The sequence below is a fragment of the Vanessa tameamea genome, chromosome 18 (genome assembly GCF_037043105.1).
Source record: "Vanessa tameamea isolate UH-Manoa-2023 chromosome 18, ilVanTame1 primary haplotype, whole genome shotgun sequence".
NCBI classification, from domain to species: domain Eukaryota; kingdom Metazoa; phylum Arthropoda; class Insecta; order Lepidoptera; family Nymphalidae; genus Vanessa; species Vanessa tameamea.
The window spans coordinates 8,101,884-8,127,600 of record NC_087326.1 but is presented as its reverse complement, the minus strand read 5'-3'; the positions used below and the strand labels follow the sequence as shown (position 1 = coordinate 8,127,600).

The 25,717-nt window shown below is 32.7% G+C and overlaps 1 protein-coding gene and 4 non-coding genes across 5 annotated transcripts in view; 3 read left to right on the top strand and 2 right to left on the bottom strand.

Moving 5' to 3' along the window:
* LOC113398821 (dynein axonemal heavy chain 10) overlaps window positions 1-25,717 on the top strand; it is a 56,912-nt gene that overhangs the window by 7,364 nt on the left and 23,831 nt on the right. The window contains exons 10-55 of the mRNA XM_026637759.2: window positions 46-226; window positions 471-617; window positions 731-823; window positions 1,319-1,509; window positions 1,687-1,885; window positions 2,582-2,829; window positions 3,487-3,631; window positions 3,902-4,015; window positions 4,712-4,892; window positions 5,335-5,481; window positions 5,916-5,998; window positions 6,376-6,502; window positions 7,275-7,517; window positions 7,644-7,813; window positions 8,158-8,345; window positions 8,473-8,634; window positions 9,161-9,361; window positions 9,468-9,759; window positions 10,256-10,414; window positions 10,545-10,781; window positions 11,435-11,688; window positions 11,760-11,908; window positions 11,983-12,092; window positions 12,385-12,563; window positions 12,847-13,042; window positions 13,136-13,233; window positions 13,517-13,652; window positions 13,734-13,820; window positions 13,992-14,134; window positions 14,622-14,800; window positions 15,231-15,413; window positions 15,491-15,616; window positions 15,848-16,101; window positions 16,177-16,365; window positions 16,460-16,632; window positions 17,066-17,231; window positions 17,702-17,860; window positions 18,547-18,641; window positions 18,725-18,982; window positions 19,649-19,808; window positions 19,950-20,048; window positions 21,121-21,244; window positions 21,666-21,850; window positions 22,558-22,650; window positions 23,851-24,003; window positions 25,114-25,269. Of these exons, the coding sequence (XP_026493544.2) occupies window positions 46-226; window positions 471-617; window positions 731-823; window positions 1,319-1,509; window positions 1,687-1,885; window positions 2,582-2,829; window positions 3,487-3,631; window positions 3,902-4,015; window positions 4,712-4,892; window positions 5,335-5,481; window positions 5,916-5,998; window positions 6,376-6,502; window positions 7,275-7,517; window positions 7,644-7,813; window positions 8,158-8,345; window positions 8,473-8,634; window positions 9,161-9,361; window positions 9,468-9,759; window positions 10,256-10,414; window positions 10,545-10,781; window positions 11,435-11,688; window positions 11,760-11,908; window positions 11,983-12,092; window positions 12,385-12,563; window positions 12,847-13,042; window positions 13,136-13,233; window positions 13,517-13,652; window positions 13,734-13,820; window positions 13,992-14,134; window positions 14,622-14,800; window positions 15,231-15,413; window positions 15,491-15,616; window positions 15,848-16,101; window positions 16,177-16,365; window positions 16,460-16,632; window positions 17,066-17,231; window positions 17,702-17,860; window positions 18,547-18,641; window positions 18,725-18,982; window positions 19,649-19,808; window positions 19,950-20,048; window positions 21,121-21,244; window positions 21,666-21,850; window positions 22,558-22,650; window positions 23,851-24,003; window positions 25,114-25,269 (7,612 nt within the window). The remainder of the gene's footprint in view (window positions 1-45; window positions 227-470; window positions 618-730; window positions 824-1,318; window positions 1,510-1,686; window positions 1,886-2,581; window positions 2,830-3,486; window positions 3,632-3,901; window positions 4,016-4,711; window positions 4,893-5,334; window positions 5,482-5,915; window positions 5,999-6,375; window positions 6,503-7,274; window positions 7,518-7,643; window positions 7,814-8,157; window positions 8,346-8,472; window positions 8,635-9,160; window positions 9,362-9,467; window positions 9,760-10,255; window positions 10,415-10,544; window positions 10,782-11,434; window positions 11,689-11,759; window positions 11,909-11,982; window positions 12,093-12,384; window positions 12,564-12,846; window positions 13,043-13,135; window positions 13,234-13,516; window positions 13,653-13,733; window positions 13,821-13,991; window positions 14,135-14,621; window positions 14,801-15,230; window positions 15,414-15,490; window positions 15,617-15,847; window positions 16,102-16,176; window positions 16,366-16,459; window positions 16,633-17,065; window positions 17,232-17,701; window positions 17,861-18,546; window positions 18,642-18,724; window positions 18,983-19,648; window positions 19,809-19,949; window positions 20,049-21,120; window positions 21,245-21,665; window positions 21,851-22,557; window positions 22,651-23,850; window positions 24,004-25,113; window positions 25,270-25,717) is intronic.
* Window positions 11,025-11,097, bottom strand: Trnaa-agc (transfer RNA alanine (anticodon AGC)). Its single transcript has one exon. It is a non-coding gene; the product is annotated as a tRNA-Ala (tRNA).
* On the bottom strand, window positions 20,292-20,364 carry Trnaa-agc (transfer RNA alanine (anticodon AGC)). Its single transcript has one exon. It is a non-coding gene; the product is annotated as a tRNA-Ala (tRNA).
* On the top strand, window positions 23,376-23,448 carry Trnaa-agc (transfer RNA alanine (anticodon AGC)). The gene has a single exon. It is a non-coding gene; the product is annotated as a tRNA-Ala (tRNA).
* Window positions 23,535-23,607, top strand: Trnaa-agc (transfer RNA alanine (anticodon AGC)). Its single transcript has one exon. It is a non-coding gene; the product is annotated as a tRNA-Ala (tRNA).

Genomic DNA, 25,717 nt, shown 5'->3' with positions numbered 1-25,717 from the left:
CTTTTTATTCGTTCTTATTTAAGTATATTATTTTCCAAATCCAAGGACAATAGAGCACATTGAAGGCGAAATCCAGCTGCCTATGCCAAACATACCAGCTCTGATGGAAGAACGGTCACCTGGACACGTGGACTTCAATGATCCCGAGCTGACTACTCAACTAGAAGAGGCTGTAATGATGTGGCAATCTCATATCGATTCTACGATATCAGCGTGTTTGGGGAAGGTGGATTTTTGCTTAAATGTATTTTGAATACAAGAACTTGAGAAAAAGACTCTTAAATAAATTTCGTCTTGTAAATAATTTAGTTTTATGACTTTAATTTTTTGTATAAAATCATTGGTATATTACCAATTTTATTGAACAGCTTATAAAATTTGTAATCAAAGTTTTTAGTTTATGCAAAAAATTTGTTAGAAGAGTATCATATTATATAATACGAGATGGCATAATTTCCGTTATTAACCAGACACGAGAAGGCGAGGGGCCAGTGGCAGAATACAAATACTGGCGCGAGAGAGATGCTGAGATATCTCTTCTCGTTGAACAATTAAAACAACCGATGGTAGTCAAAATATTGTCACTTCTGAAGAAAGCATCTTCTACTTATCTGGAGGTAAATTCAATTGACATAGTTCTAATAAATCAATAATTATTTATGATGACTACAAAATACACAATATAACAAATTGTCTGTTGATGTTGTCAACAAATTGATACTTGTTACAGGCTTTCCAGAACTATAAAGACAAACTAATGGAACAATATAATCTGGCTGGAGATAACCTCAAATTTTTATCAACTTTAATGCGTTTTTTTACTGTGAGTTTTTTTTTAAAATAAATATATCACTATATTATGAAACAAAGTGCCACATCTTACCCAATAGCCTGGCCTCGTCTGTCTACCCATCTGAAAGTGATAAGCTCAAAAATAATTGGAGGCTTACAATATGATATTAATTTTTGTATAAATTGGTTTAAAATTAAGTTGACCTGTTAACCAAAACAGTTATATGAACGATAAAACGTTGTGTGTAGGCCCTTCTTCGATCTATGCGAAGCCGGAAGGGGTAGGTAGTTACATAACTACCTAGCCACCCCGGTTTGTCACAGTAGTAATTTACTAAAAAATAAAGATTTAATATAAGTATAATGTATACTTTATAGCACTGTGCAATAATGTTGCTTTCCACCAGTGGCAAAAAAAAAATCTGATCTGGATCATAAGTTCCGAAAATTACCGCCTGCGTACAAATAAACAAAGTTTACCACTTTATAATATTAATTAATATAGATAAGTAAACATGTACTTCAGGTAATAGAAGACGATTCTTCACTCCAACAAGTAATAGAAATGCTGCCGGAATTAGTTGAAAGCATCTACATGATGTGGGTACTTTCAAAGGGTTACCGTACGGATGAAACGATGATTCCCTTACTTGGGAGAATTTCATGGGCTTTGTGTAATAAACTAGAGCGATTCCTGAATGTTCACAAGTTATTCGAGTAAGGTTTACCTACAATATTTTTTATTATATCAAAATAGTATCCCGAGTTTACTGTATTACAACTTCTTAAAAAAACAAACGATATATTTTTTAATAATGATTAGACATGCAGATAAGTTTTTTAATTAAATATCGATAAAATAATAATAACAAAGGTAATTATAATTTGTTATAGTAAACAAAATGATGAGATTCTATCGCTCGCCCGAGCTGGTCAAAAGATAATGGAAATGTGGCACAACCTGTATAAGGAAACGAGGCGTAACATCGAACTGAGCGGTAAAGGAGCGCGCTGGGAGTTCGATCAACCGCTGCTATTCACTCGCACCGACTACATCGGTACCGTTGCTAGGGACCTGGGAGACGTTGTGCAAGTAAATAATCATCGAGAATCAAATTTAAAATATTGTTTATTTAAGTAGGTTCTCACAAGAGCAACGATTCCGTGATGGCTCCTAAAGAGCTGTTGCTGCTGTTTTTATATTGGGGGTTCCGGCGTATTCCTCGCTGGCGAATCCCACATACCACTTAATGCGGAGGAAATGAGTAATTACGTTTTTTCCAAATAAAAAAGATTCAAGCGCTTTTAAAGCGTAATTTATTAAATATAAAGATGAAAATAAATGTTCAGCTAAAGCCGTTTGGATTGTTTTAATAGATTCTACTGAACCACCAGGAAAAGCATTAGGTGGTGCTTTTATCAATCATATAAAATTACATAACAATCTTGCGTCAAAATCAATGAATATATACGTCACTTTGAGTTTGAGTTTGAGTTTATCTGAGATTGTTTTTATACAATGGCTATCACATTATCTAAGAAATTTATATTAAATTAAAAAAAAATATGTATTTATATAATGTTAATAAAATAATCTTTAAATACAATTTTCTAATTAATAAAAGCAGTACCAACTTTCAAACATTCACATTATGATAACTGATTAAAACATTTAGTCTTGCTATTAGCGTGACCGAGTATCGATCGATAATATCCACAAACTTCAATATTGTATCGATGATTCTTTGTTTACAACTAAAGATTTTTGTTTTTTATCCACCAATTATAGGTACTAATCGATTTTGAGCGTATTTTTGGCAATGAACTGAAATCTATAATAAGCGATCCAACTCAAATTGACGATGTACGGAAAAGGGTCAAGAAGCTCGTATACCCAATACGTACGATCGACTTCAGCGTATTCGTGTTTGACAATAAAGAGAACTGGGATGTTATCATGGGTGACTTCTGGAACGAAGTTAAATATTTGGAAGAAGAAGCTAAAAATTATATAAATCAAAGCTTCGGTAATTTACGGTAAGTTTTGTCGCAATGGATTAACTCCAGTATCTTTCAATTATTATATACTAATTTATAAATATGTAATTTAAATAACTATGTAATTGATAATTCCGCCGCTTGCTCGTGTTTTAGGGATTATTTGTCTGGTGTTAGCGATAAAAAACGTATTATTAATATAACCTATTTCGTTCCTCGGAGGTGAAACTTTCTTCATACAAAACTTCATCAAATTCGGTTCAGTGGCTTGGTCGTGAATGAGCAACAGTAAAACTAATAAATATGAAATCGAAACTACTTTATATGTATAACTTTATGAGTAGGTAATCATTAAGTCATTAGATAACAATAATTATGATATGTTTACAATATATCATATTGTATGTTTTAATGAAGTTTCTATCGATGAACTAAAAATGGTCATAATACTCGTATTGACTAATGAGGTTGCATTTGTTTTCCAACGAGGAATACTCGACGTGTTTGTGTTTATGATTCTCATCATCATTATCGAGCGGACGCATCGCCGATAATTTTTCGCTTTTCGCCTCAACGTATATTATTTATGGGCCATTATTTTGATAAATAACAAAATTTGAAACTAGATTACGAAAAAAAATAAGATTTCAATTTACTCCAAGTATCGCGTATATTAAATGGTGTATTTTTATTTAGATCCTCGGAAGAAGCTCTGGATGTCCTACTTAAATTCCTAGAGTTCGACACAAGGGAGGCTATAAGGCGTCAACTCGCTACGAAATTCGACCTCGTCATGCGACAGTTCATTAAGGAGATAACAGCTATAGAAGATAAATTCACCGTATGTTATATTGAATACCTAACACATTAATATATAAGGCGTGGTTGGAAAATTACATCAATTTAACGGGACGAAAATTGAAATGGCGATCAAATTTGAATTTTAAGTTGAAAAGTGATTTGTATCGAGATAAAATTAAATTTTCTGTACTGCAAGCATATTCTTAATTGAAGTTTTGAAGTGTATTTCTATATAAGTTTGTTATTAAAAATTTTAAGTAAGTCTTATGACATAAATATAAGGAAGATTTGTTTTTATTTTTTTCTCTAGCGTTTTCGTAAAAATCCACCTTTACTACGAAATCATCCACCAGTCGCCGGCGCCATCTACTGGGCAAGAGCTCTATTTAATAAGATGAAACAACCCATTATGAAGTTCAAGAAAGTAAGTCTAAAGTATAATATACATTCATAATCTGTTTTGTTTAACTGTGATGAAACGGAGGAAATTCAAACTATAACAAGTACAACTGACTAAAAGTCCTACGTGTTATTAGATCTTAGTTAACTAAATATATTGGCATAATCAATAATCATATAACCTATTATATTATAACCAACCAAGTCGGTAATCACAACGATAATTTTTGCTAGCTTCGTTTTAAAATTTCCCTACACATCAGAACAAGTCCGTAGTTTATTTAATACTTATTTAATTATTTTTGAAATTCAAGTGATCATAACATGATAAGTCACCGTTAAGATTTTACTAAATTGATAATTCAAATGTTAATAAATATCAAGCTGGTAATGAATAATTTTAATAAATTCTAGATATTAAAATCATTTGAAATGTAATAATTGAGAGTAGCAATAAATGATCCTCAATGAAAATTGGAAAAATATATGTATTATTTAAATACAGTAAAACTATCGGATTACCTATTTCAAATAATAATATAACATAAACATTACATAATACACCATATAAAATAATATAATTTTTGCCATCATGTTTTCTATTGAAAAGTATTCCATAAATATAGTATTTTAAATATTAAATTGAACTAGGTAATAGCAATTCAGTTTTCTGATCTAAACATGAAACTTATATTTCCTTAATAAATCTTTATAAATAAAGGTACCTGAACTTAACGATTGTGAGCAAAAGAAAACCGCTTTCTTACAATACAAAGCGTTCTCCAAGCTTATAAGGGAATATGAAGAAGCTAAGTATAGGGATTGGGTTAAGGACGCTTCAGACTTCGTCGATAATACGATGAAGAAAAATATACTACACGTCGTGTTCAAGAAGGAAGAAGGTTTGTTATTTTTTGTCTTACTAACAAAAAAAATGACAGCCGGTAATTTTCATTGTGTTGAGCAAAGACCTCCTGGCCTGATGAAGTCTGTCATGGAATATGAAACACGCTGCTTCAATGCGGTTATAGTGAATGCATGAGATTGATTTTATAAGATTATGTGAAGTAAAAAAAATACAGACTGTAATATTTCACTGTTGTCTATGTTGTGGTGTGCTCTGAACCCGCAATCTACGGCAGAAATTCACGTGTAATAGCGACTGGGTCACTTCAGATGTGTTTAGTAAAAAAGTTATTACAGTTTTTATTAATTTCGTTTGGTAAAATACGTTTTGTTTATGTAATAGTTGTACTCAAAATCGTGTATATGAGATACGAGTAAGTGAGAAATATTTATGTACTTTTCAATTTTAATTTTTTCCCATTGTTATAATGAAAATAGATTCAATGCCGTCAAAGGGTCGAGGGATGCAACTGACTGCAGCGGGAAGAGCCCACGTAGCCAAAAAGAAAGCCTCTAATATGTCTATCAAGCCTATAGATATCGTAAACAAGGAGATCGCTGACAAACGCAGGAGAGACAAGGCTTGTACGTAAGACAATATATTCATGAACTCTGTGTTAATCACACTTTGAAACCGATACTATATGTCTCTGGAAGAGTTCGCTTTTTTAGAAATAAGACCGCCCCTGAAATCTTCTCTTGCTTACCTGTTTATAAATATTTTAAACTTAGTGAACAATAAACACTGTTTGATTAATTAATTGATTTCAGAATAAGTTATGTTTAGAAAACTTATACTGAAATCCTCCGTTTAAAAGAAAAGTAATTTTAAGTTTTTAGTAAAAAAAAAAAAGTTTGTAAGGAATTTTCGCATACTTATAAGATTGTTCGAAAATGGAACCAAAATATTTTTTACCCGCATATGTAATGTTAAAATCTACCGTATATCTGATTTATCAATAAACGATCCGTCGCTTGAAGTATATTTTTAACTGCTATACTATATATAATTATTTTAGTGATGTTGATGAGGATTCCCGGACAGCACTATGAAAATGTAAGATCACCGAGCTCCGTGTCACTTCTAGCAAAAGAGGGATTGGTGAGCATTTTCTAGATTTCTAGATCTGTGCGTTAACCGTGAAAATGATGTTGAAAACTAATAAAAAATGTATAAAATAGCACTTTTTCCCCAAAAAAGAAATAATACTCGTTGAGCCAATGGGCGCCTTTCTATATTAGAAATATAAAAAATTTGGTCAAGCCAAAAAAAAATACTAGTTGACTCATAGCAGGTCTTTTCCAGTCATATAGGACTGCCTCTGTCGCACTACAGGGGAGTGAATGAATGAAGGGGCAATCTTCATTTCCATACATACATATTTATTTACTCTAATATCACTTACGAGGTTTTATTTAAAAACACGCTATCTATCTATCCGTACATTCTTTTCAAACATAATAATCATTTTCTTACAGACTGACGTTACTTGGAGAGACATGACAGTTCACAAGCTTATGCAAGAGTATGAATTAGAATTTCAGCCTAATTTCGACAGGCACATCTTTCTCATAATACATGAAGCGGAGCTCATGGAGAAATTAGGTTAGGTTTATTACGAGTTTCAATATTTAGTTGCGAATCTAATTAAGAATGTCTTATATTAAGAAAGCATTTATTTTTTATAATGTGAAATACTTCTAATTTAAAAAATATCAGAACTTCATAAAGTACCAACTTCGCAACATATTATTCATCAAGTACCCTTATTAAACTGTATCTTTGTATACATCTGATTAAAATATAAATAAATAATTGGTTGCTTAAGAAGTTTGAAGGGGCTGTATCTGGAAATTAATTAATGCTTTTAATCTCCTTGAAATCGATAGACCTTTTTGCCGATACTCTTTTCTTATGTCCTGAATGGCAAATTAAGTTGTATTCATTTGCAGGCTTAAACAAAGTCGATCACTCAAAAATGTCTTGAATCTTGAATATTATATTATTTAAGGTTTTTCCTATGATTTTGTCACTGTAAGTCATTTGAGCTCAATAGAAGCTCATTTTAGCGGCTTTATACTTTAAAATACAATACTTAAAAAATCCTTACTATTCCAATAAATATGAATTAACTATGGATATTTTATACAATATAAATTTTCCAATGATCATCTAAATTGTGGGTCGATTTTACGATATAAACAAAATTTTTAAAGTTCCTTTTTTTAATTTGAAGTAAATTAATCGAGTCTTAGTATTGTATACAGCAGTATATCTTTTTATATATTCAAATAACACGCATTCTAATGGCTGCAATATTATACTAGTTTATTTTTACTATACTCGAATTCAAATAGCATAAAACTGTAATTAACAGGGTTCGACGTACCGCCCAATATTCGCGATGTATCCATGCAGAAGGCTCGTCTTTACTACGAACTGGAAGCATTGGAGAACGTGATAATAAAATACAATGCTAGCACAGCATCTCTCAGTATCTCAGAGACGCACCTTATGAAAAAGCACCTTCTAGACATGGAGAGACACATCCTACCAGGATTGACCAGAATCACATGGACGGCTTTGGGGATAAATGATTACATCAAGGATATTACCAAAGGTGTAGCTTTTTCAGCATAGCAAATTCTAAATTAAATTAATGAATTTAAATCGAAAATAAATAAATTAATTAATAAGTTGTAGCTTAAAATTGATTAAACGCATTCTACATTTTTCCATTTTTAAGGTGAGAACTCATTGAAAGCTATATATCAACAATTAAAGATGGTGGAAAAAGAAATTCAGTTCTTGCTAGATCAGATAGAAATGTTCGACTTGTTCCCTTGTGTGCGGCCTAAGAACTACATCGACCCAAAAACAGGGGAACCAGATGATACATGGTTATACCCGTGCAAGGTAAATAAAGTTATGATATAAATCAATCAGTCATGAATGAATAATATCACAAGAGCATTTTATTTTGCCGACCTACGTGGTCGAATAGTGTGTACACCGGTTATCATGGGTACGCCACTCCGAGGTCCCGGGTTCGATTCCCGGCTGAGTCGATGTAGAACAAGTTCATTAGTTTCCTATGTTGTCTGGAGTCTGGGTGTTTGTGGTACCCTCGTTACTTCTGATTTTCCATACCACAATTGCTTTACCTACTTACATTGGGATCAGAGAAATGTATGTGATGTTATGCAATATTTATTTATTATTTACTTATTCATTAAATATAAACAACTATTCAATTTTAGACTTACTTCGTGGAGGTGGAAAATGAACGCCTCGAGCGCATTGCGAATTTGTCCCGACTCTATGATCGCATCGGCCCCAATTTAATGAAGCTCGAGTACTTAATACTTGGAACCAGCACTGGACGCTCCGAAGTCATGTCGTCATACTACACTTTTTGGGAAAAGAAAATTTTCAAAAGCCTTCTTACGTAAGAATTTTGTTATGTATATGTTATGGCTATTATTAACACTTTTATTAATATAATAATAAATCAATATGTGTTAATAATACACAGATATAACATATACCCAATACAATTGCCGTTCCACTTTCAGGCTAACCCTGGAGAATCTCCAGCAGTTCCAGAGCACACTGAGCGGCAACACTCCGCTGTTCCAGGTCGACGCGGTGCTCGCGGCGCCCGATATTGCCGCGCGCCCCGCACCCTCCGAGCTCTGCAATATACTCGGATATAACATCAAGCACTTCTTGAATAGGTCACTTCATATTAATAACCAAACTGAATAGATAGTGATGTTTATCTATTGGTAAAACTTACACATACATAAATTCTAATTATATTATTTATACAAAATATAAAATCCGTCAATTTACCGAGTTTTCACCAAAGGAATAATATCAAAAGTGCAACTTAACGCATCGTTTCTGGTTGATTGATGATTTTTCTTTAATATTCTTATATGCCTAATAGCTAGCTAACTTAACCTTAACTACTTACCGTTATTCTAATTTATTATTAGATATAATTCGGTTTTTTATGAAAACAACGCATACATACTCATACGTAGAAATATAAAAAATATTTAAGTAAGCAGAACTGAAGAATAAAACTAAGAACAACTAATTAGCGTGGTGGAATAAACTCCAAACCTCCTCCTCCCGAGGTGAGGAATCCTTGCCCAGCAGGGAAACATTTACGGTCTGCTATATATCAGATTATTTTAATAACTGATGCAATCTGAGATCATGATATCCAATACTTAAACAATTTTATTTTTAAAGATTGACTACTTTTCCTCGTTGGATGAAAAAAACTTGCCTCCCGTGCCCGCCTCAGAGGATAGTCGAAGCGACTGGCAATGAGTTCTACGTCTTCTCCTACTTCGAGGATATCTTGCGCGTGGTTGCTATAAATGATGTCACGCTTCTCATACAAGATACTGTGTATCGACTCACGCAGGATATTAACACTTATATTCAAAAGTTAGAATCATATTTTATTTTATTAATGTACCTACATATTTTTGAATTTAGAAGGTTTTAATGCCGTTAAAAATATTTTTATATTTTTCTTTTATTTTTACACCAGATGGCACAAGTACCAACATTTATGGGCATTTGATAAGCATCTTTCGTGTGAAAAATATGTTCAAAAATATGAACAAATCCATAAATATGATGAAAAGTTTTTCTTCTTCGAAGATATTATAGCAGACTTAAATTCTCATATAAAATATGTGGACATCGGAGCTATAAGAGTTAATTTACGGCCGATTATACAACAAGTGCAGGGACACGCACAAGAATGGAAAGACATCCTTGGTCAATGTATTGCATCAAAAACGAGAATGAATATGTATGATTTGAAAAATCAAATCGAGGTAACTTAGTTTTTTCTAACTATTTATTTGCATACAAAGTGCCAATGGAAATATTTCATGATCATTATAGGAATAGGACACAGATTAAATTATTGAGTTGTGTATACGTATTGTCTTAGTTTTATATAAACATACTTACTAAATACTTTTTTTTTATCATATAGATAGGCGGACGAGCAAATAGGCCACCTGATGTTGTGGTCACTACCGCCCATTGTCAAAGGCGCTATAAGAAATATTAACCATTCCTCACACCGCCAATGCGCCACCAACTAGGTACTGCTGTTTAGCAGTTGCCGTTTACTTACTTAGTATTGTTTCTTTCCAATTTCCAAAGTCGGTGGCATATTAGCAAAATAATGGATGCTTAATATTTCTTAAAGTGTGATTGTCTTTGAGCAGTAGTGATCACTTACCAGTTCGGTTCAGCTATGTCAGTCTATCCGTTGAATAGAAATTAAAAATTATATAACATTTATAAAAACTTATTTCTCAGTCTCTTCGAATGACTATGAACATGAACATTAAAGGACTCGAAGACTTCAAGCTGGTGATGGCGACCATTACACAAGTGCAACAGTTGACGATCACAGCTGAAGTGAAATTTAGAAACATGCAGGAAATCTTTCACATTTTACGACAACACAGCATTGACGTGGGTTTTACATTCGTGACATTAATTATTCGTTTTTTTTTTTTTGTGTTTATTCAATAAATCGTTTTCTTTTATCTTTAAAAAAAAAACTTTTCATTTATTTATTTAAATCAACTACAAATTGTTTTAGGTATCAGATGGTGACATTGATTTCGCTAAAAATCTGGAATCATCTTGGGGTAGTCTTTACCAAACTTCATTGTTTCGGGGCAATACCCTCGAACAGACAAAAGACAAGTTCTCCAAACTAAATGTAGTTGAGATTGCCAATTTCCTAAGAGAGTTAGACGACTTCGTTGAAAAGTTCGATATTGAAGGACCAGGTACGGTCGGGGATGATATGGATAGAGGACTATTGCTTATGGAGGTAAAATGTTTGATATTGCACACTTGAGCAAGAGAATATGCTATTCTTACAATGTACTTACGTTTATAACGATCCCTGAAAATATAACTTTGTCAAGTGTCGAACCCGGTACCTCTCGCATGCTAAGCGAGCGTTCTACCATCTAAGCTATGCCCCCGATGAAAACTTGTGGCAATTATATAGGCAATATGTTCAGCAAGGGTGTAAGTTCTAAATAGTATTATTGTACGATAAAAAAGTAATTGGAGGCGCCGGGTATCGATCCCGGTACCTCTCGCATGCTAAGCGAGCGCTCTACCATCTGAGCTACGCCCCCGATGAAAACCTGTGGCAATTATATAGTGAATATGTTGCAGTAAGAGTTTGAGTACTTATAAGTTACATTTTCTTTAAAAAAAAACAAATTCTCATCACTCGAATGCTAAGCGAGCGCTCTACCGTCTGATTTCATAATTAGATTCTGCAATCGCCTTCAATAAAAAAACAAGTGACCTTTTGATACACTTATTTGTTCATAGTAAAAGTATTGAGTAGTCACAAAATTTTAAATTTAATAAAATTCCTTTTATTTCCAAGTTACTTCTATTAGTTTAAATACATGCCGTATGAAAAGCACACCTAATAAATATGTCAATAATATTTTTTCTTCGCAGGAATATACAAAACTTTTCGATGAAATAGAGTCACGGAAGAGAATTCTTCAAGCGGCAGAACAACTTTTTGACAATCCTCTCGCAGACTTCTCAAGTTTTAATCGAGCAAAAACTGACTTCCAAGCGATGGAACAGATATATAAAATATACAAAGCGCAAAAGAATGCTCGCGAGTTATGGGCCAAGACTTTGTGGGTTAATTTGAATCCTCAAGCTTTGGTCGATGGCATTGAACAATTTTTTAAAGAGTACAGGTAGTATGATGTATTTTTTTTACATAATATTATGCTTAAAACCAAAAAATTTATAATTTACTACTGTCTAGGAAATTACCAAAAGCTGTTCGCCTCACAAATACTGGTCTAATGTTAGATTTAAAGATGAAGCAATTTAAAAATGTCGTACCTCTTATGGTTTCTCTGAAAAATGAAGCTATGCGAGAACGACATTGGAAAGAATTGATGGCTAAAACTGGTAATTAAAGACAAAATTATAGGTTTGTAATTTTTGGATGAGTGCTTTTTTAAATTGTAAAATGTTTTTCATAGGCCAAGAATTTGACATGTCCCCCGAACGTTTTACCTTAGAAAATATGTTTGCTATGGAATTACACAAGTATCAGGACGTGGCTGAAGAAATCGTGAACCATGCCATAAAGGTGACATAAAAAAATATCTTAAATAATTCGAAAGTGTTGGTGTACGTGGTGCCTTGTAATTATTAATGTCAGTCTTCTGACCAAATAAATATTTTATTCTTAAGGATACAAAACTTAAAATTTCCGTGATTTTTTTTTGCAAATTTATCTTCGCCATCAAGTTCGTAAGACGATTAAATTATATTAAGAACGTTTTGTGCGTTCACACAATTACGACACTATTTATTTAAAAAAAAAGGGATGATCGTTACTTTATACTGTTAATGTTTTAATTGTGATTTAATGACAAAAGGAATTGTCAATCGAACGTGGAGTTCGAGACGTACAGGAGACGTGGTCCAACATTGTATTCACGGTGACAAGACACTTCAACCGCGGGGAGGACCGCGGTTACACACTCAATCCCTGCGACGAGATCGTCGTCAAGCTGGACGACGACGCCATGTCATTACAGAGCATGGCCGCCTCGCAGTGAGCACTTCTCTACGACTAAAAATATTTAAATATATCATACTTGCTTTTGATTTTTAAAGAAGTAAATACATTGCAAGCGTCGGTTTTACCAGACAGCAAAGTTGTATCGTTACATCATCATGGCACATGTTGCTTTCCTAAGTAAATTGTAATTGCTAATATCAAATAATTTCAAATACTATTTCGAGTGTTTGCCGTATGAGTACATACATTATTTTATTATTGTGAGCAGATATGTATAAAAAAAATTAAAAATCAAGTTAAATTTATTGATTTCTAGATTCATCGGTCCTTTCCTCACTGTAGTCCAAACCTGGGAGCGTCGCTTGGCTCTGATATCTGAGGTAATTGAGGAGTGGTTCGCAACGCAACGCAAGTGGTTGTACCTTGAAGGTATATTTGTGGGTGGAGACATTCGGACGCAGCTGCCCGAGGAGGCTAAGAAGTTCGACGATATTGATAAGATATTTAGAAAGGTGATAAATTAGTGTCAGTCTAGGGAACTTTTGTTCGTTAAAAGTATTATTTGTGATTTGAGTGTATTAATGTCTGTACAATTTTCTTTGCAGATAATGTTGGATACCGCGAAGCGATTAAATGTTGTCGATTGTTGCACCATTAGTGGTAGATTAGAAGAATTTATAGGCTTAGGGTTAGGCTTACAAAAGTAAGTTTGTTATTGAGTTAATTTTAACGGCTTATAATACGATCTTGCTCAAATGTTAAGAATCTTAAGAAACTCTACACGATATTGTAATTATAAGGTTGTCATTAACAAGACCACGTAGCTTCTTCATCTTATTCATGTAATAGATGCTTATATATAGATGATATAAATGTTCATACAGAACAAATATAAAATAAAAACTTATAATCTAGAATAATAGCCAGTCAGACTATTAATCTAAATTATGATTCAATGATATTATGTGAATAAACATTTATTATAGATGTCAGAAGTCTCTTAACGATTACTTGGATTCAAAGAGACGTATCTTCCCGAGATTTTTCTTTATATCGACTGACGAATTATTATCTATTTTGGGAAGTAGCGAATGCAGTTGTGTACAGGAACACATGATAAAGGTTTGTATTGAAATACAGTAAAATAAGGTAATCCCAAATGAAATTTATCAGAACAATTCTTAAAACTTAATGAATTTCCAGATGTTCGACAATATAAGAGCATTAGACTTGTACGTGGACCATACCAATCGCCCTGTAGCTGCTAAAATGATATCCGCTGAGGGAGAGGTAAAGTGAATTTATATGATAACTTCTAATGAACTCCTATTCTTATTAAACGTGTAACTTGTTGTTATATATATTATAAATTTGTTATATGGCAATATTTAAGACATTTTTATTTATGTAGTGAGAACATGCATGGTGCGTGCCATTAACACGCATGAAACGTTATTTCAGATTATGGATTTTCGTCGTGTTGTATATACAGAGGGGAGAGTAGAGGACTGGATGAATTTGGTATTGATTGAAATGCGCAATACTAATAAGTTTATAAGCAAAAAGGCTATATTCTATTATGGAAAGAATTGGAGAGTACCGAGGTAGAATATTTCATACTTTTAAACGATTAATTATATAACGCATTCCTAACTAATATAATGCTGAAGAGTTTGTTTCTTTACAAACTCGAATTTCTGGCAATATCAGTCGATTTGAATGATATTTTTTTGGTTTGTTTTCTCAGAATAATTCGTCTTTTATTAAGTAAATTAATGCTAGAACTCCACGTTCGTTACAAGTCTAAGGCGTATCGGTTTATTCGTATTTCTGCGGATCAAAAACCAATCTTTTTGATTCATACAGACAGTATGAGTGTGAACAAAATCATTTTATATAGTAACATAAGTGCTACATAAATTCTGTGATTAATGGCGTTTTAACAATGTAAGGAATAATAAAAAAATATCTCCTTAAAATTATAACAATATTAATTTTTTACCCCCTTATTTACCTTCAAATATATTTGCTTATAATATATATTAACCCTCTAGTATTAAAAAAAAAACTAACTCTTTGATGCTACTTCAGGACAGATTGGATTATGGAGTATCAGGGTATGGTGTGTCTCGCTGCTAACGGTGTTTGGTGGACCGCTGAGACTGAAGAGACATTCTTACGAATCAGGAACGGAAACAAAAGAGCTATGAAAGAACATTTGCAACGTCAAAACGAACAATTAGATGGTCTGGTGGTTAAAGTTAGACAAGGTGTTAAAATCATTATTTTATCATTTTGTTTTTTATATCATGACTTTGCTTTTATTGGTTTTGTATTGTTAGCTGGTGATACCTCATTACTTTTTAAAGTTGACAGGAAACAACCTAATTATGACGATGTAAATTATGCATTATCACTGACGTAAAGTTCGTTTACAAAATAATTGTTTGCCTTACATTATGTTAGAAAGGAAAAATTCAAGATTACTTTAACAAAAGTGATCTAAATGAAAGTAACACTACACTATATCTTGGAATCACATTCGTCTATCACAATGTACTAACCTACTGCTGTAGCTTGTGAAATTGCCATTTTTTTTAAATATATCCATAAATAAAAGATACTTTCCGGTAGGGAACGGCGGACCGCTGTGTGATGAATATGACTCAAAATTAGTGTCTAAGTTTTGTTATTTTATAGATTTATCATCCAATGATCGTCTAAAGTTCCGCACGATAACAACAATTGACGTGCACGCTCGCGATATAATCGAGGGCTTTGTGAGGGACAACGTTACTGAAGCTGCCGAATTTGAATGGGAAAGCCAACTTAGGTTTTATTGGATGAAGAAAGATGATAATCTCTGGATAAAGCAATGCACAGGTATATTTAAATAAGGAAAAAATTAAAGGCTGTCTAGGCTATAAAACATGGTGAAATACATTAGAATAATTTTACAGGATTATTTGAATATGGGTACGAGTATATGGGTCTCAATGGTCGACTTGTTATTACGCCTTTAACAGATCGAATTTATCTGACCATTACTCAAGCGCTTACAATGCAACTGGGAGGTGCACCTGCAGGTGACAATAAAATATCAAATTTGACTGATATCTCCAGTTTCTGAAAGTCTGATCTAGCTGTACATTAATGAATATGACTTAATGAATGGCTGCCGATGACAGAATAAGCGTTCAGTATTTAGTCAGGTTACTAAATCAGACTGCTCATTTTTCTGAAACTGGCGGTTAAATGCTTTTATAGATTTAGTCTTTAAAATATATATTTTTTTTATACTTTATGTACCTATATAGGTCCTGCTGGTACAGGGAAAACGGAAACAACAAAAGATTTAGCTAAAGCTCTAGGTCTGTTATGCGTTGTAACAAATTGTGGAGAAGGCATGGACTTCAGAGCCGTTGGTCAAATATTAGCAGGACTTTGTCAATGTGGTGCCTGGGGCTGTTTCGACGAGTTCAATCGCATTGATATTTCTGTATTATCCGTAATATCGACTCAGCTTCAATGCATTCGAAGTGCTTTATTAATGAAGCTTAAGCGATTTACTGTAAGACCGAATAAAATTACAATTTTCGTTTTATTTAACCTGATATATTTATTATAATATAGTATTTTTTATCAGTTTGAAGGTCAAGAAATCACCATGGACAATAAAGTAGGGATTTTTATAACGATGAATCCAGGTTATGCCGGACGTACTGAACTGCCTGAATCAGTGAAGGCACTCTTCCGACCTGTCGTGTGTATTTTACCTGATTTGGAAATGATTTGCCAAATCTCCCTTTTTTCTGATGGATTCCTTACTGCTAAGGTATGTATGATTTTATTTATTCGAATAAGTTACATATTTGATTTAAATATATAAAAATAAAAAAAAATCCTTTAAAAAATAACTTTTTTCTCAGGTGTTAGCCAAAAAAATGACAGTTCTGTACAAAGTAGCTCGAGAGCAGTTGTCTAAGCAATCTCATTATGATTGGGGGTTGAGAGCTTTAACAGCTGTTTTACGAATGGCAGGAAAACTTAGAAGGGACTCACCTGGGCTGAGCGAAATAATGGTGTTGATGAGAGCTCTCAGGTCTATACTCTTAAACTATAATACTAATTACTATTTTCTGAACTTTTTATTTTGTTCCTATAAGGTGAAGCCTTACTGTACATAGTACGGCAGCAGATTGCGAGGTACGGGGTTTTAAGTTAAAAAGACATTATGTTTTTCATTTAGAAATTCTTGGTAGCGAACCGAAGAAAAAACATCGCATGACCTGCCTCCTAAAGTACATCAAATGAAATATAATTGAATGTAGATCAGTCAAGTAAACATTATTTCCTAATTTTAAAATTCAAAAAAAAAAATTATTAAGAAAATACAAAATGCATATTCTGTATTCTAAATGTAAGTTTAAGGTGATAAGGCTTTCTGCGTATTTAAAGTTTGGGCGTAATTATAATATTTAAAATATAATTTTGTCCAATTTTACTTAAAACTAACAACTGTATATATTATATAGAGATATGAATCATCCGAAGTTCGTGTTTGAAGATGTGCCACTGTTCCTTGGTCTTATAAAAGATCTTTTTCCTGGATTGGAGTGCCCTCGAGTTGGTTATCCAGACTTCAATGCCGCAGTCGTGGATGTACTTGAAAGCGATGGATATATAGTTCTTCCACATCAGGTATCGTAGTATCTTCTTAAATTATGCAAAAAACCTCCAGTTTCTGAAACGATGAATTTCTGAAACTTAAAATTATATAAATAACCTCCAGTTTCTGAAAAGAGAAATTCAGATTAGTAAAATCTCATCAATCAGTCAACGCTCATTGCACATCGCATCATCAGATGCTATTACTGTAGATTCAAGCCTAGTTAAACTGACTTTGATCAACGTTTCAGAAATTAGTAGTTTCAGAAGTATTATAACTATTATTAGATTAGTACGTAATGTGAAAATTTTTCCATTGTAATCACAATTTTAAATCATTTACATTATTGGGTTACGAGTTTTATCGTATTATTTTGTTAAATTTACTTATTCTGATACAATGAACGATATATCTTAGGTATAAAGTGTATTAAGCGCTTAGGAAATACAACTTATACATAAAAAAAACATGAATATGATGCTATTATTAAATTTTGGAACAGGTTGATAAAGTGGTCCAAATGTATGAGACAATGATGACAAGGCACTGCACGATGTTGGTCGGACCGACCGGAGGCGGCAAGACTGTCATCCTCCAAACCCTGGTGAAGGCACAGAACAATCTGGGACTGCCCACCAAGCTAACTATAGTTAACCCTAAAGTAAGTTTTGAAAATATATCAATTAATATTTTAAAAGCGAACGTTCGTGCTACTATGCTTGTGAATTGATACGCAGTCGACTGGATTATATCTAATAAAATTGGTACATATGTAATATAAATAACTTAATACACTTCTAAGTCGGTTACGTTGTGGAATAAATTGATTTTAAATTTATTGTTTATAATAGTATACACATTGTGTAATTTACAAAGAGCCGGTTCAAAATTTTAAATTATATTAGCTGATCGCATCTTTATTTTTAATTGGAATTGGATATTGTTTACTTTTATACACTTAAAATGTTTTTCTAAACTTAAGTTTTTATATTTAACTTATTGTGAGTTAAATATTTAGGGTTATTTGGGACATTTTCAAAATGACATCAAAAGCCACTTAGCCTGAATGCTGCGGATAAGCCCAGTGGAACTATAATTTGAATTCGGTCGATTTAAATAAAACCTTTTTATTTTCCGGCATCAACAGTATTTTATATGATTACTTGATAATAGAAGTTGATATAATTATTATGATGCCAAGTGGCATTCAAGATGTCTGTAACAATTTCATTTACAGTTAGTTACGTTATAATGACTAAGTAAAAGTTTATATTATATAACACTGTTTGTAATATTTTCATTTATTGTATTATTAACATAACACTAAAATAAAATCTTATCAAACAGGCTTGTTCGGTAGTGGAATTGTATGGAATTCTTGATCCCGTTACCAGAGATTGGACTGATGGCCTTTACTCTAAAATATTTCGTGAAATGAACAGGTATATGTTATGAAATAATATACAAAATAAATCAAGCATTTACTTGCTATAATAGTAAAATTATATTATAAAATTAATTCAAGACCTGCTGACAAAGACGAGCGTCGGTATTCTCTATTCGACGGTGACGTTGACGCTTTATGGATTGAAAACATGAATTCAGTAATGGACGATAATAAGCTTTTAACACTCGCTAATGGAGAACGAATCAGACTCGCTCCGTACTGTGCGCTGTTGTTCGAAGTTGGAGACCTCAATTATGCATCACCCGCGACAGTTTCCAGAGCTGGTATGGTGTTTGTGGATCCTAAAAATCTTGGATACCAACCTTACTGGGAGAGGTTATTATATTAAAATTGTATTTTATTCTATTTATTTTTTATTTTTACAGCTTCATAAATGATGCGGCACTGTGTATTTTATTGCTACTTCCACTGCCTGTGTAATTTAAAAAAATCACACTTATATTGTGAATTTTTTAAATTCAGAATAAGAATTCACATTTATTGATTATCGTAAAGAAACTGTTTTCAAATTGCCATGACAACCGTAATATTGAAAATTTTATAAAATATAAACGATAAATAAAATAAAATAAATCTTGACCTTTACCAAATTTTAATACACATTCCGAAATTAAACATAATTTCCATTAAAATATTCCATACCAATAATTTTGAATTCACCGATTTAAAATTTGTAAATCGGATAATAAACAGTAAAACCTGGTTTATCCGGACTAATTGGAGCTATAGAGAACCCAGACAATCAAAAATCCGAATAATCCGGGAAGAATGGGGCTATATAGGTAAAATAAAATCGGTAAATAAGGACTTAACATTTATCGCGATAAACACTACGTCTTTTTTACAATGATTCACTTTTTAACAAATCTATATTTTAGTTATTTGCTTTCAATCTTAATTAAAAATTATTGTTATTGTCACAATATATTATTTTAATCAAAATATTTCTTTCAAATCTATGTCGGATTATCCATCTGCCAGATGGCTACGGAAACGGAGTGACGAAGAAGAACGCGAGCAGCTCGCAGGTCTCTTCGAACACTACGTGGCGGGCGCCATCAACTACATAGTGTTCGGACTGTTCGGGCTGCAGCAGCAGACACCGCTCAAGACAATCGTTCCGCAAACACCACTAAATCTGGTATACCGACAAACAAATAAACATACGGAAAAGACACTTCAAAACGATATATAGATCAATTTGATTTAACTTTAACACATGTAAAACGATAAAGACGTTGAATAGTAACAATCATACTTATAAAAGTGATGTTTATTGCAGGTAATGCAACTCTGCTACATGATAAGTGGTCTTCTGCCTAACAGAGAGGATACCACCGAAGAACTCGATAGAACGGTCGTTGAGTGTGTATTTATGGTGGTATGTAGACTTGGAAAATCATTTGAGTTGTTTGATATGTGACGATGCACAGTATGAGAGTGCCTTGTATGCTTCTCTTTTCTATTTTTCGTCGGACCCAATATCCTCATACTAAAGAGAAAAGACTGTACATACATTTGATTATTGAAACAAGTCCCATTGAAATTTGTCAGAATTATATAGGCAATATGTTCAGTAAGGGTATAAGAATTAAATAGTATTGTTGTACAATAAAAAATAAATTGGAGGCGCCGGGTATCGATCCCGGTACCTCTCGCATGCTAAGCGAACGCTCTACCATCTGAGCTACGCCCCCAATAAAAACTATTGGCAATTTTAAAGATAATACATTGAGTAAAAATTTCAGTAATGTTTAGATTAACCATAAAAATAACTTGAATTATAAAGTTGCTACGTCGTAAAGCAACAAAATGAATCAAGCAAAATACTTGCAGCTTTTATTAGTAACCAAACCATTAACGAGTTATCTATAAACAAAATAGTTCAGAACCTTGTCCTTCTCTATTTGACGAAAGATATTTTTCGACACATACAAGTTCGCATAATATGTTATTCATAACTTTTCAATAATGATTTTGGCCGAATTTCAAACACACGGACACTAATTTAAAGAAATTATAATAATTACATTTCATTTATTCGAACATAAATGTATATTAAAATAAAATTGTTTATTATTCGCCGGGCGCTACTTTGCTTATGAATTCGGTACATTAAAATAAAAATTCAACAAAGACGACGAAATGTAAAATATTTTAAAACAAAACTTACAACTTGATATCTTTTATTCAAAAACTCTGGTACAATGAAAGCTATGAAAATTTAAATAACGATTATTCAAATTAAAAAAGATGGAATACAAAATGAATTTTAACTTGATTATTTAAATAAAAACTAACGAGCCTCGTTTATAGTCCTCATTATTTATTTAAATATTATTTAATTACGTTTCATTTAATCGCTGTAAGTCTAATTGTAATAGCTTTTGTATTTGTGCTATTTATGAAATAATTCGCTCGATATTCATGCGTTTTATCATTTTTATTCTCAGTCGATGTATAATAGTCTCGGAGCAGCGATAATTGATGATGGGAGATTCGACTTTGACAATTACGTGAAGAAAGCTTGTCCGATGATGCTTGTTGAAGACACGCTTGAAAAGAAAGCTACGACCAGTAAGTTAATGTACTATCATTTGGTAATACAATTTATTAAACAAATTTATAAATTTCTCAAAATGAGTAAGTTTTACTATAATACGCTATAAAACTGAACAAACGTGTAAAGTTAGAAAAATAGAAGCAATACAAATTCCAATACGTAAATCGTTCAATCTAGTAGCTTAGAATGTTAATTATGAGGTCTTAGATTAAATTCCTGGGTCGACCTAGTAGCTCATTGGATTTTTGTCCTAAGTCTAAAATTCGGCTTCGGTGAGTAAGTAAAGATATTAGTCGTGCGCAATATTTTTCTCCGGTTGTAGCAAAGTAGAATATAGTATCTCTATCTCTTTTCATGTATTAAAGTGAGATCTCCTATCTCGCTATCAAGCGATTATTGATGTTACTAATTTCTGTTATCTCTGTTTATATTCAGAACACTTTCCAATGGCTTTCCCATCGCTCTACGACTACTGTCTCGAACTATCGACCAAGACGTGGGAGGCGTGGGAGTGGCTCGTGCCGGAGTACATCCACGACAGGGAACTGAAGTTCTCGTCGATCCTCGTGCCCACCGTCGATACACTGAGGATGACTTGGCTGATCAAAATTATGGAGAGTGTAAGTATTGGGATTATTTCGAAGATTCTTATGAAGGTACTTCTTTAATATTAGTAGGCCTGTTAGTTAGTTATTGATATAACAATATCAAGGGACGAAGTCTATATAATTCAATTTAAAATATATGGTGGCACATGAAACGCACGGAACATTATAGTAAAGCAACTAAGTACATACAAAGCCAAAAGCGAATGCAAATTCCCGATTGTTCGAAATTACGCGTCTTTTTGTAAATTCATTGTTGTCACTTTATTGGTTATTGTTTATTTAGCAATTATTGACATCGATTTTCTATTCGGAGTGCTTCTTACTGCCTATGCCGTTTGTTTTAAAATCTGAGGGGTAGATTTATTAAGAACTTCAGGAGGTTAGGGTAATATAAAAGAGAGGCTCGGTTCTTAAAGATTTAAATTTATTTCGCTTATAAATATTTTAAGAGACTGTCACACAAAATACTAAATTAACAATACCCTGAAGTGAGTATTACTGGCCAGTTAAGTAGTAGGCATCTCTTTTGTACTTAAAGACATAAAACGTACTATTTACAAGAGATCAAGTTTAACCTATAAAAATAAAATTGTTAATTCAACACAAACAATACAAATATCATAATATATAAAAAAATAAAAAAGCTTATAATTAAAGTGGAAAGAAATAATTGTACTCGTTATTTAAAAAAATCGTATCAGACAGTATTTGTTTTCTAGGTGGAAAGACCAGTCTTGCTCGTCGGTGACACCGGGACTTCAAAAACAGCAATTATATTCAACTACTTACGAGGGTTGCCACCTGATAAATATGTAAGTTTTATTCAGTATTATCCGTTTATAACACACGACGATTAATTTATTAGAATTAATAAAAAAGTATGATGTTTGATGTTTTTTTCGTTACAAAATTTAAAATCATTCACAGAACAATATATATATATATTATTAATCTATTTATTCGGCAACCTGATCGAGACTATGCAAGGTCAGCTGTTGACATTATGTTGATCAAATTGTGAAGCTCAGTACAACGAATAAGCAGGCCCATCTCTATTAAACATATTTCTGATATACCTGTGTCATACGTGGGGGGTAGGGCTTTTTGCATAATAAAAAAAATCACTATTTTAATAATTTATTTAATTGATTGTAACACTGAAATTAATTTGACCGTGGTTTTTAATGCTTCCCTTCCTTCCAACTGATACTTAAGTAATACTTATATTAATAAATAAAAAAAGTGTATTATTTAAGTTTTATTATTTATAGATATTCGAATCGAGTTTAGAAGAAAGTTAATTTTTAATAATATTTTAGCTGTTTATTAGATTAAATAACATTTTATCTAAAAATGGTAAATTAAAGTACAAAATACAATAGAAAGCAAAGTATATTAAAATATGATTACTTAAGCGTATTCCAATCATTTAACGAGGTAGGAATGTGACGAAATGAGAACAGCAAAAATTCCAATGCCGTGTGTTATACTTTTACTGCGTACGAAGTGAACGTTTAATTTAGCACTATTGCATATCGGGGGCGTAGCTCAGATGGTAGAGCGCTCGCTTAGCATGCGAGAGGTACCGGGATCGATACCCGGCGCCTCCAATTACTTTTTTATCGTACAATAATACTATTTAGTACTTACACCCTTGCGGAACATATTGCCTATATAATTGCCACAGGTTTTCATCGGGGGCGTAGCTCAGATGGTAGAGCGCTCGCTTAGCATGCGAGAGGTACCGGGATCGATACCCGGCGCCTCCAATGTGTTTTTTTACTTATAAAATAACTATTTGGTACTAAAGCTTTTGTACGTAGTTAAAAATCAGTGGCCACTAAATAGAAATTTGTTTTCCAAAAATGGTTGCCATCATCGTTTCATCGTCATCATCGGTTCATATTCGTAGCTATAACTTATAAACCCTAATTAGAAAATTAGTTACTACTTCTTTTATTGCAATTGAAAAATATGAATGGGAAGATTAAATGAACGACCGTTCCTGTTAGTTAATTCAACAGATGAACTTCTCGTCTCGCACGTCGTCTATGGACGTGCAGCGGAATTTGGAGTCAGTGGTTGAGAAGCGGACAAAGGATACCTTTGGACCCCCTGTCGGCAAGAAGATGCTGGTGTTCATCGACGATATGAACATGCCCATTGTAATTTATCGAATTTTATTTATTTATTTTAAGGAGTAGTTTTTAGTAATTTTATTTGTTATGATAATGATAAATTTTCTTGACCGATTTCACGGCTTCCTATCTCAATGCAGAGAGACCAACTGTACATGAGGTGTTATGGTAAATATATGCTTGCGCGAACATTGGGCTCTTTTATATTCAGTGTGAATAACCGTGATTATAGATCGATAGGTTTACATGTTTTCTAACGCGCGTGATTGTAAAAACCGTCAACAAACAAACTTTATGTTTTGGGTTTTGGCTTTGGGCCTTATGAATTTTTATATGACCGGCTTTACTGCGAATCTAACGTCTTAAAAGCTATTAGACCAACGAGGTAGTTGACTATATAAATTTGTTATAATAAATTTAATGACGTCAGTACTGAAAAAAGGATCAATAATAAATAAGTACAAATTTTAAATGGTGCAACATCGCTCGCTACATTGACAGTCATAGCTAAAAGGTCTTAAAAGTGATCAGTCATCTTAACATTTTAAAGAAATTTTAATTGTACGTAACAAACTAGGCTGTTGACATTTTGAATGAAGGAAATTCCTTATGCTTATTTAATTTATCTTTAGTCTTATCCAACAAAATAATTAAAAGATCAAATTCAAGTCTTACGTCGAATGAAATTAAGTTCGATAATTAAGAAATAGGAACCATGATAATATATTAAAAGTAGATAATGTAATCCAGAAGACATTTTAGTAAGAGGAATAAATACCGTAGAGGAGTAAAATATCCTATGTCGCCATGTTCAGTAAATCTCTACCATAATTATAATTTATCATTCATTTATTCTTATCCAACCTATTTGCGGTCGTCGTCAGTGTGTTGCAAGGCAATGTAATCGATCAAAATATACTTTATTCAAGTAGGCTTTTGTAAGCAGTATTGAAGCGTCATTTTACAAGATTGTAATGAACGAAAAGCAACCATCAGGTAAAATGTATGTTCTGTCTGTACTGAGAAACTCTGGCAAGAAGAATTTTAATTTAAAATATAATAAACATAATTTCCTTTTCACAATAAAATTCATAAAAAGGTCATTAACGTTTATAACCCATGCCACTTATCATTCAGGTGGACACATACGGAACCCAACAGCCCATAGCTCTTTTGAAGTTGCTCTTCGAAAGGAAAGGTTTCTACGACCGAGGCAAAGACCTCAACTGGAAAAACCTTAAGGATATAGGGTTCCTCGCGGCGATGGGAAAAGCGGGCGGTGGCAGAAACGATGTGAGTTTTTCATTTAATTCTTATTTGGCTCTCGCCTTACCATTTCCTCATTTGAAAATTAAAACGAAATGCTCCTTAATGATATATTTTTTAATGCATTTGAGTGAAAGTAATTTTTAATTGTGTCAATATACCTCATGGAAAAATATACATTGAAGTTTGCTAGCGGAATATGATTTTCATGGTTTTTTTACTAGTGTAGAGCTATTTTTTCTAAAAGAAATACAAAATTAGATTATATCTGTTACCGCATGCTGATAATTTAGAGCGAATCGGCGTGCTTTCGTGAGTCAGATCTATGACGGTATTTTGAATTTCTATCGTATATTTATATTAAAATTATTATAAAATGTAATTTAACATTTGTACCGTTTGAGTTAAGCTAAACAGAGTTTACAAAAGTAAGTTTTAATTTCCTCTTGACTAGAAGCTTTGAAGTTTATTTGGA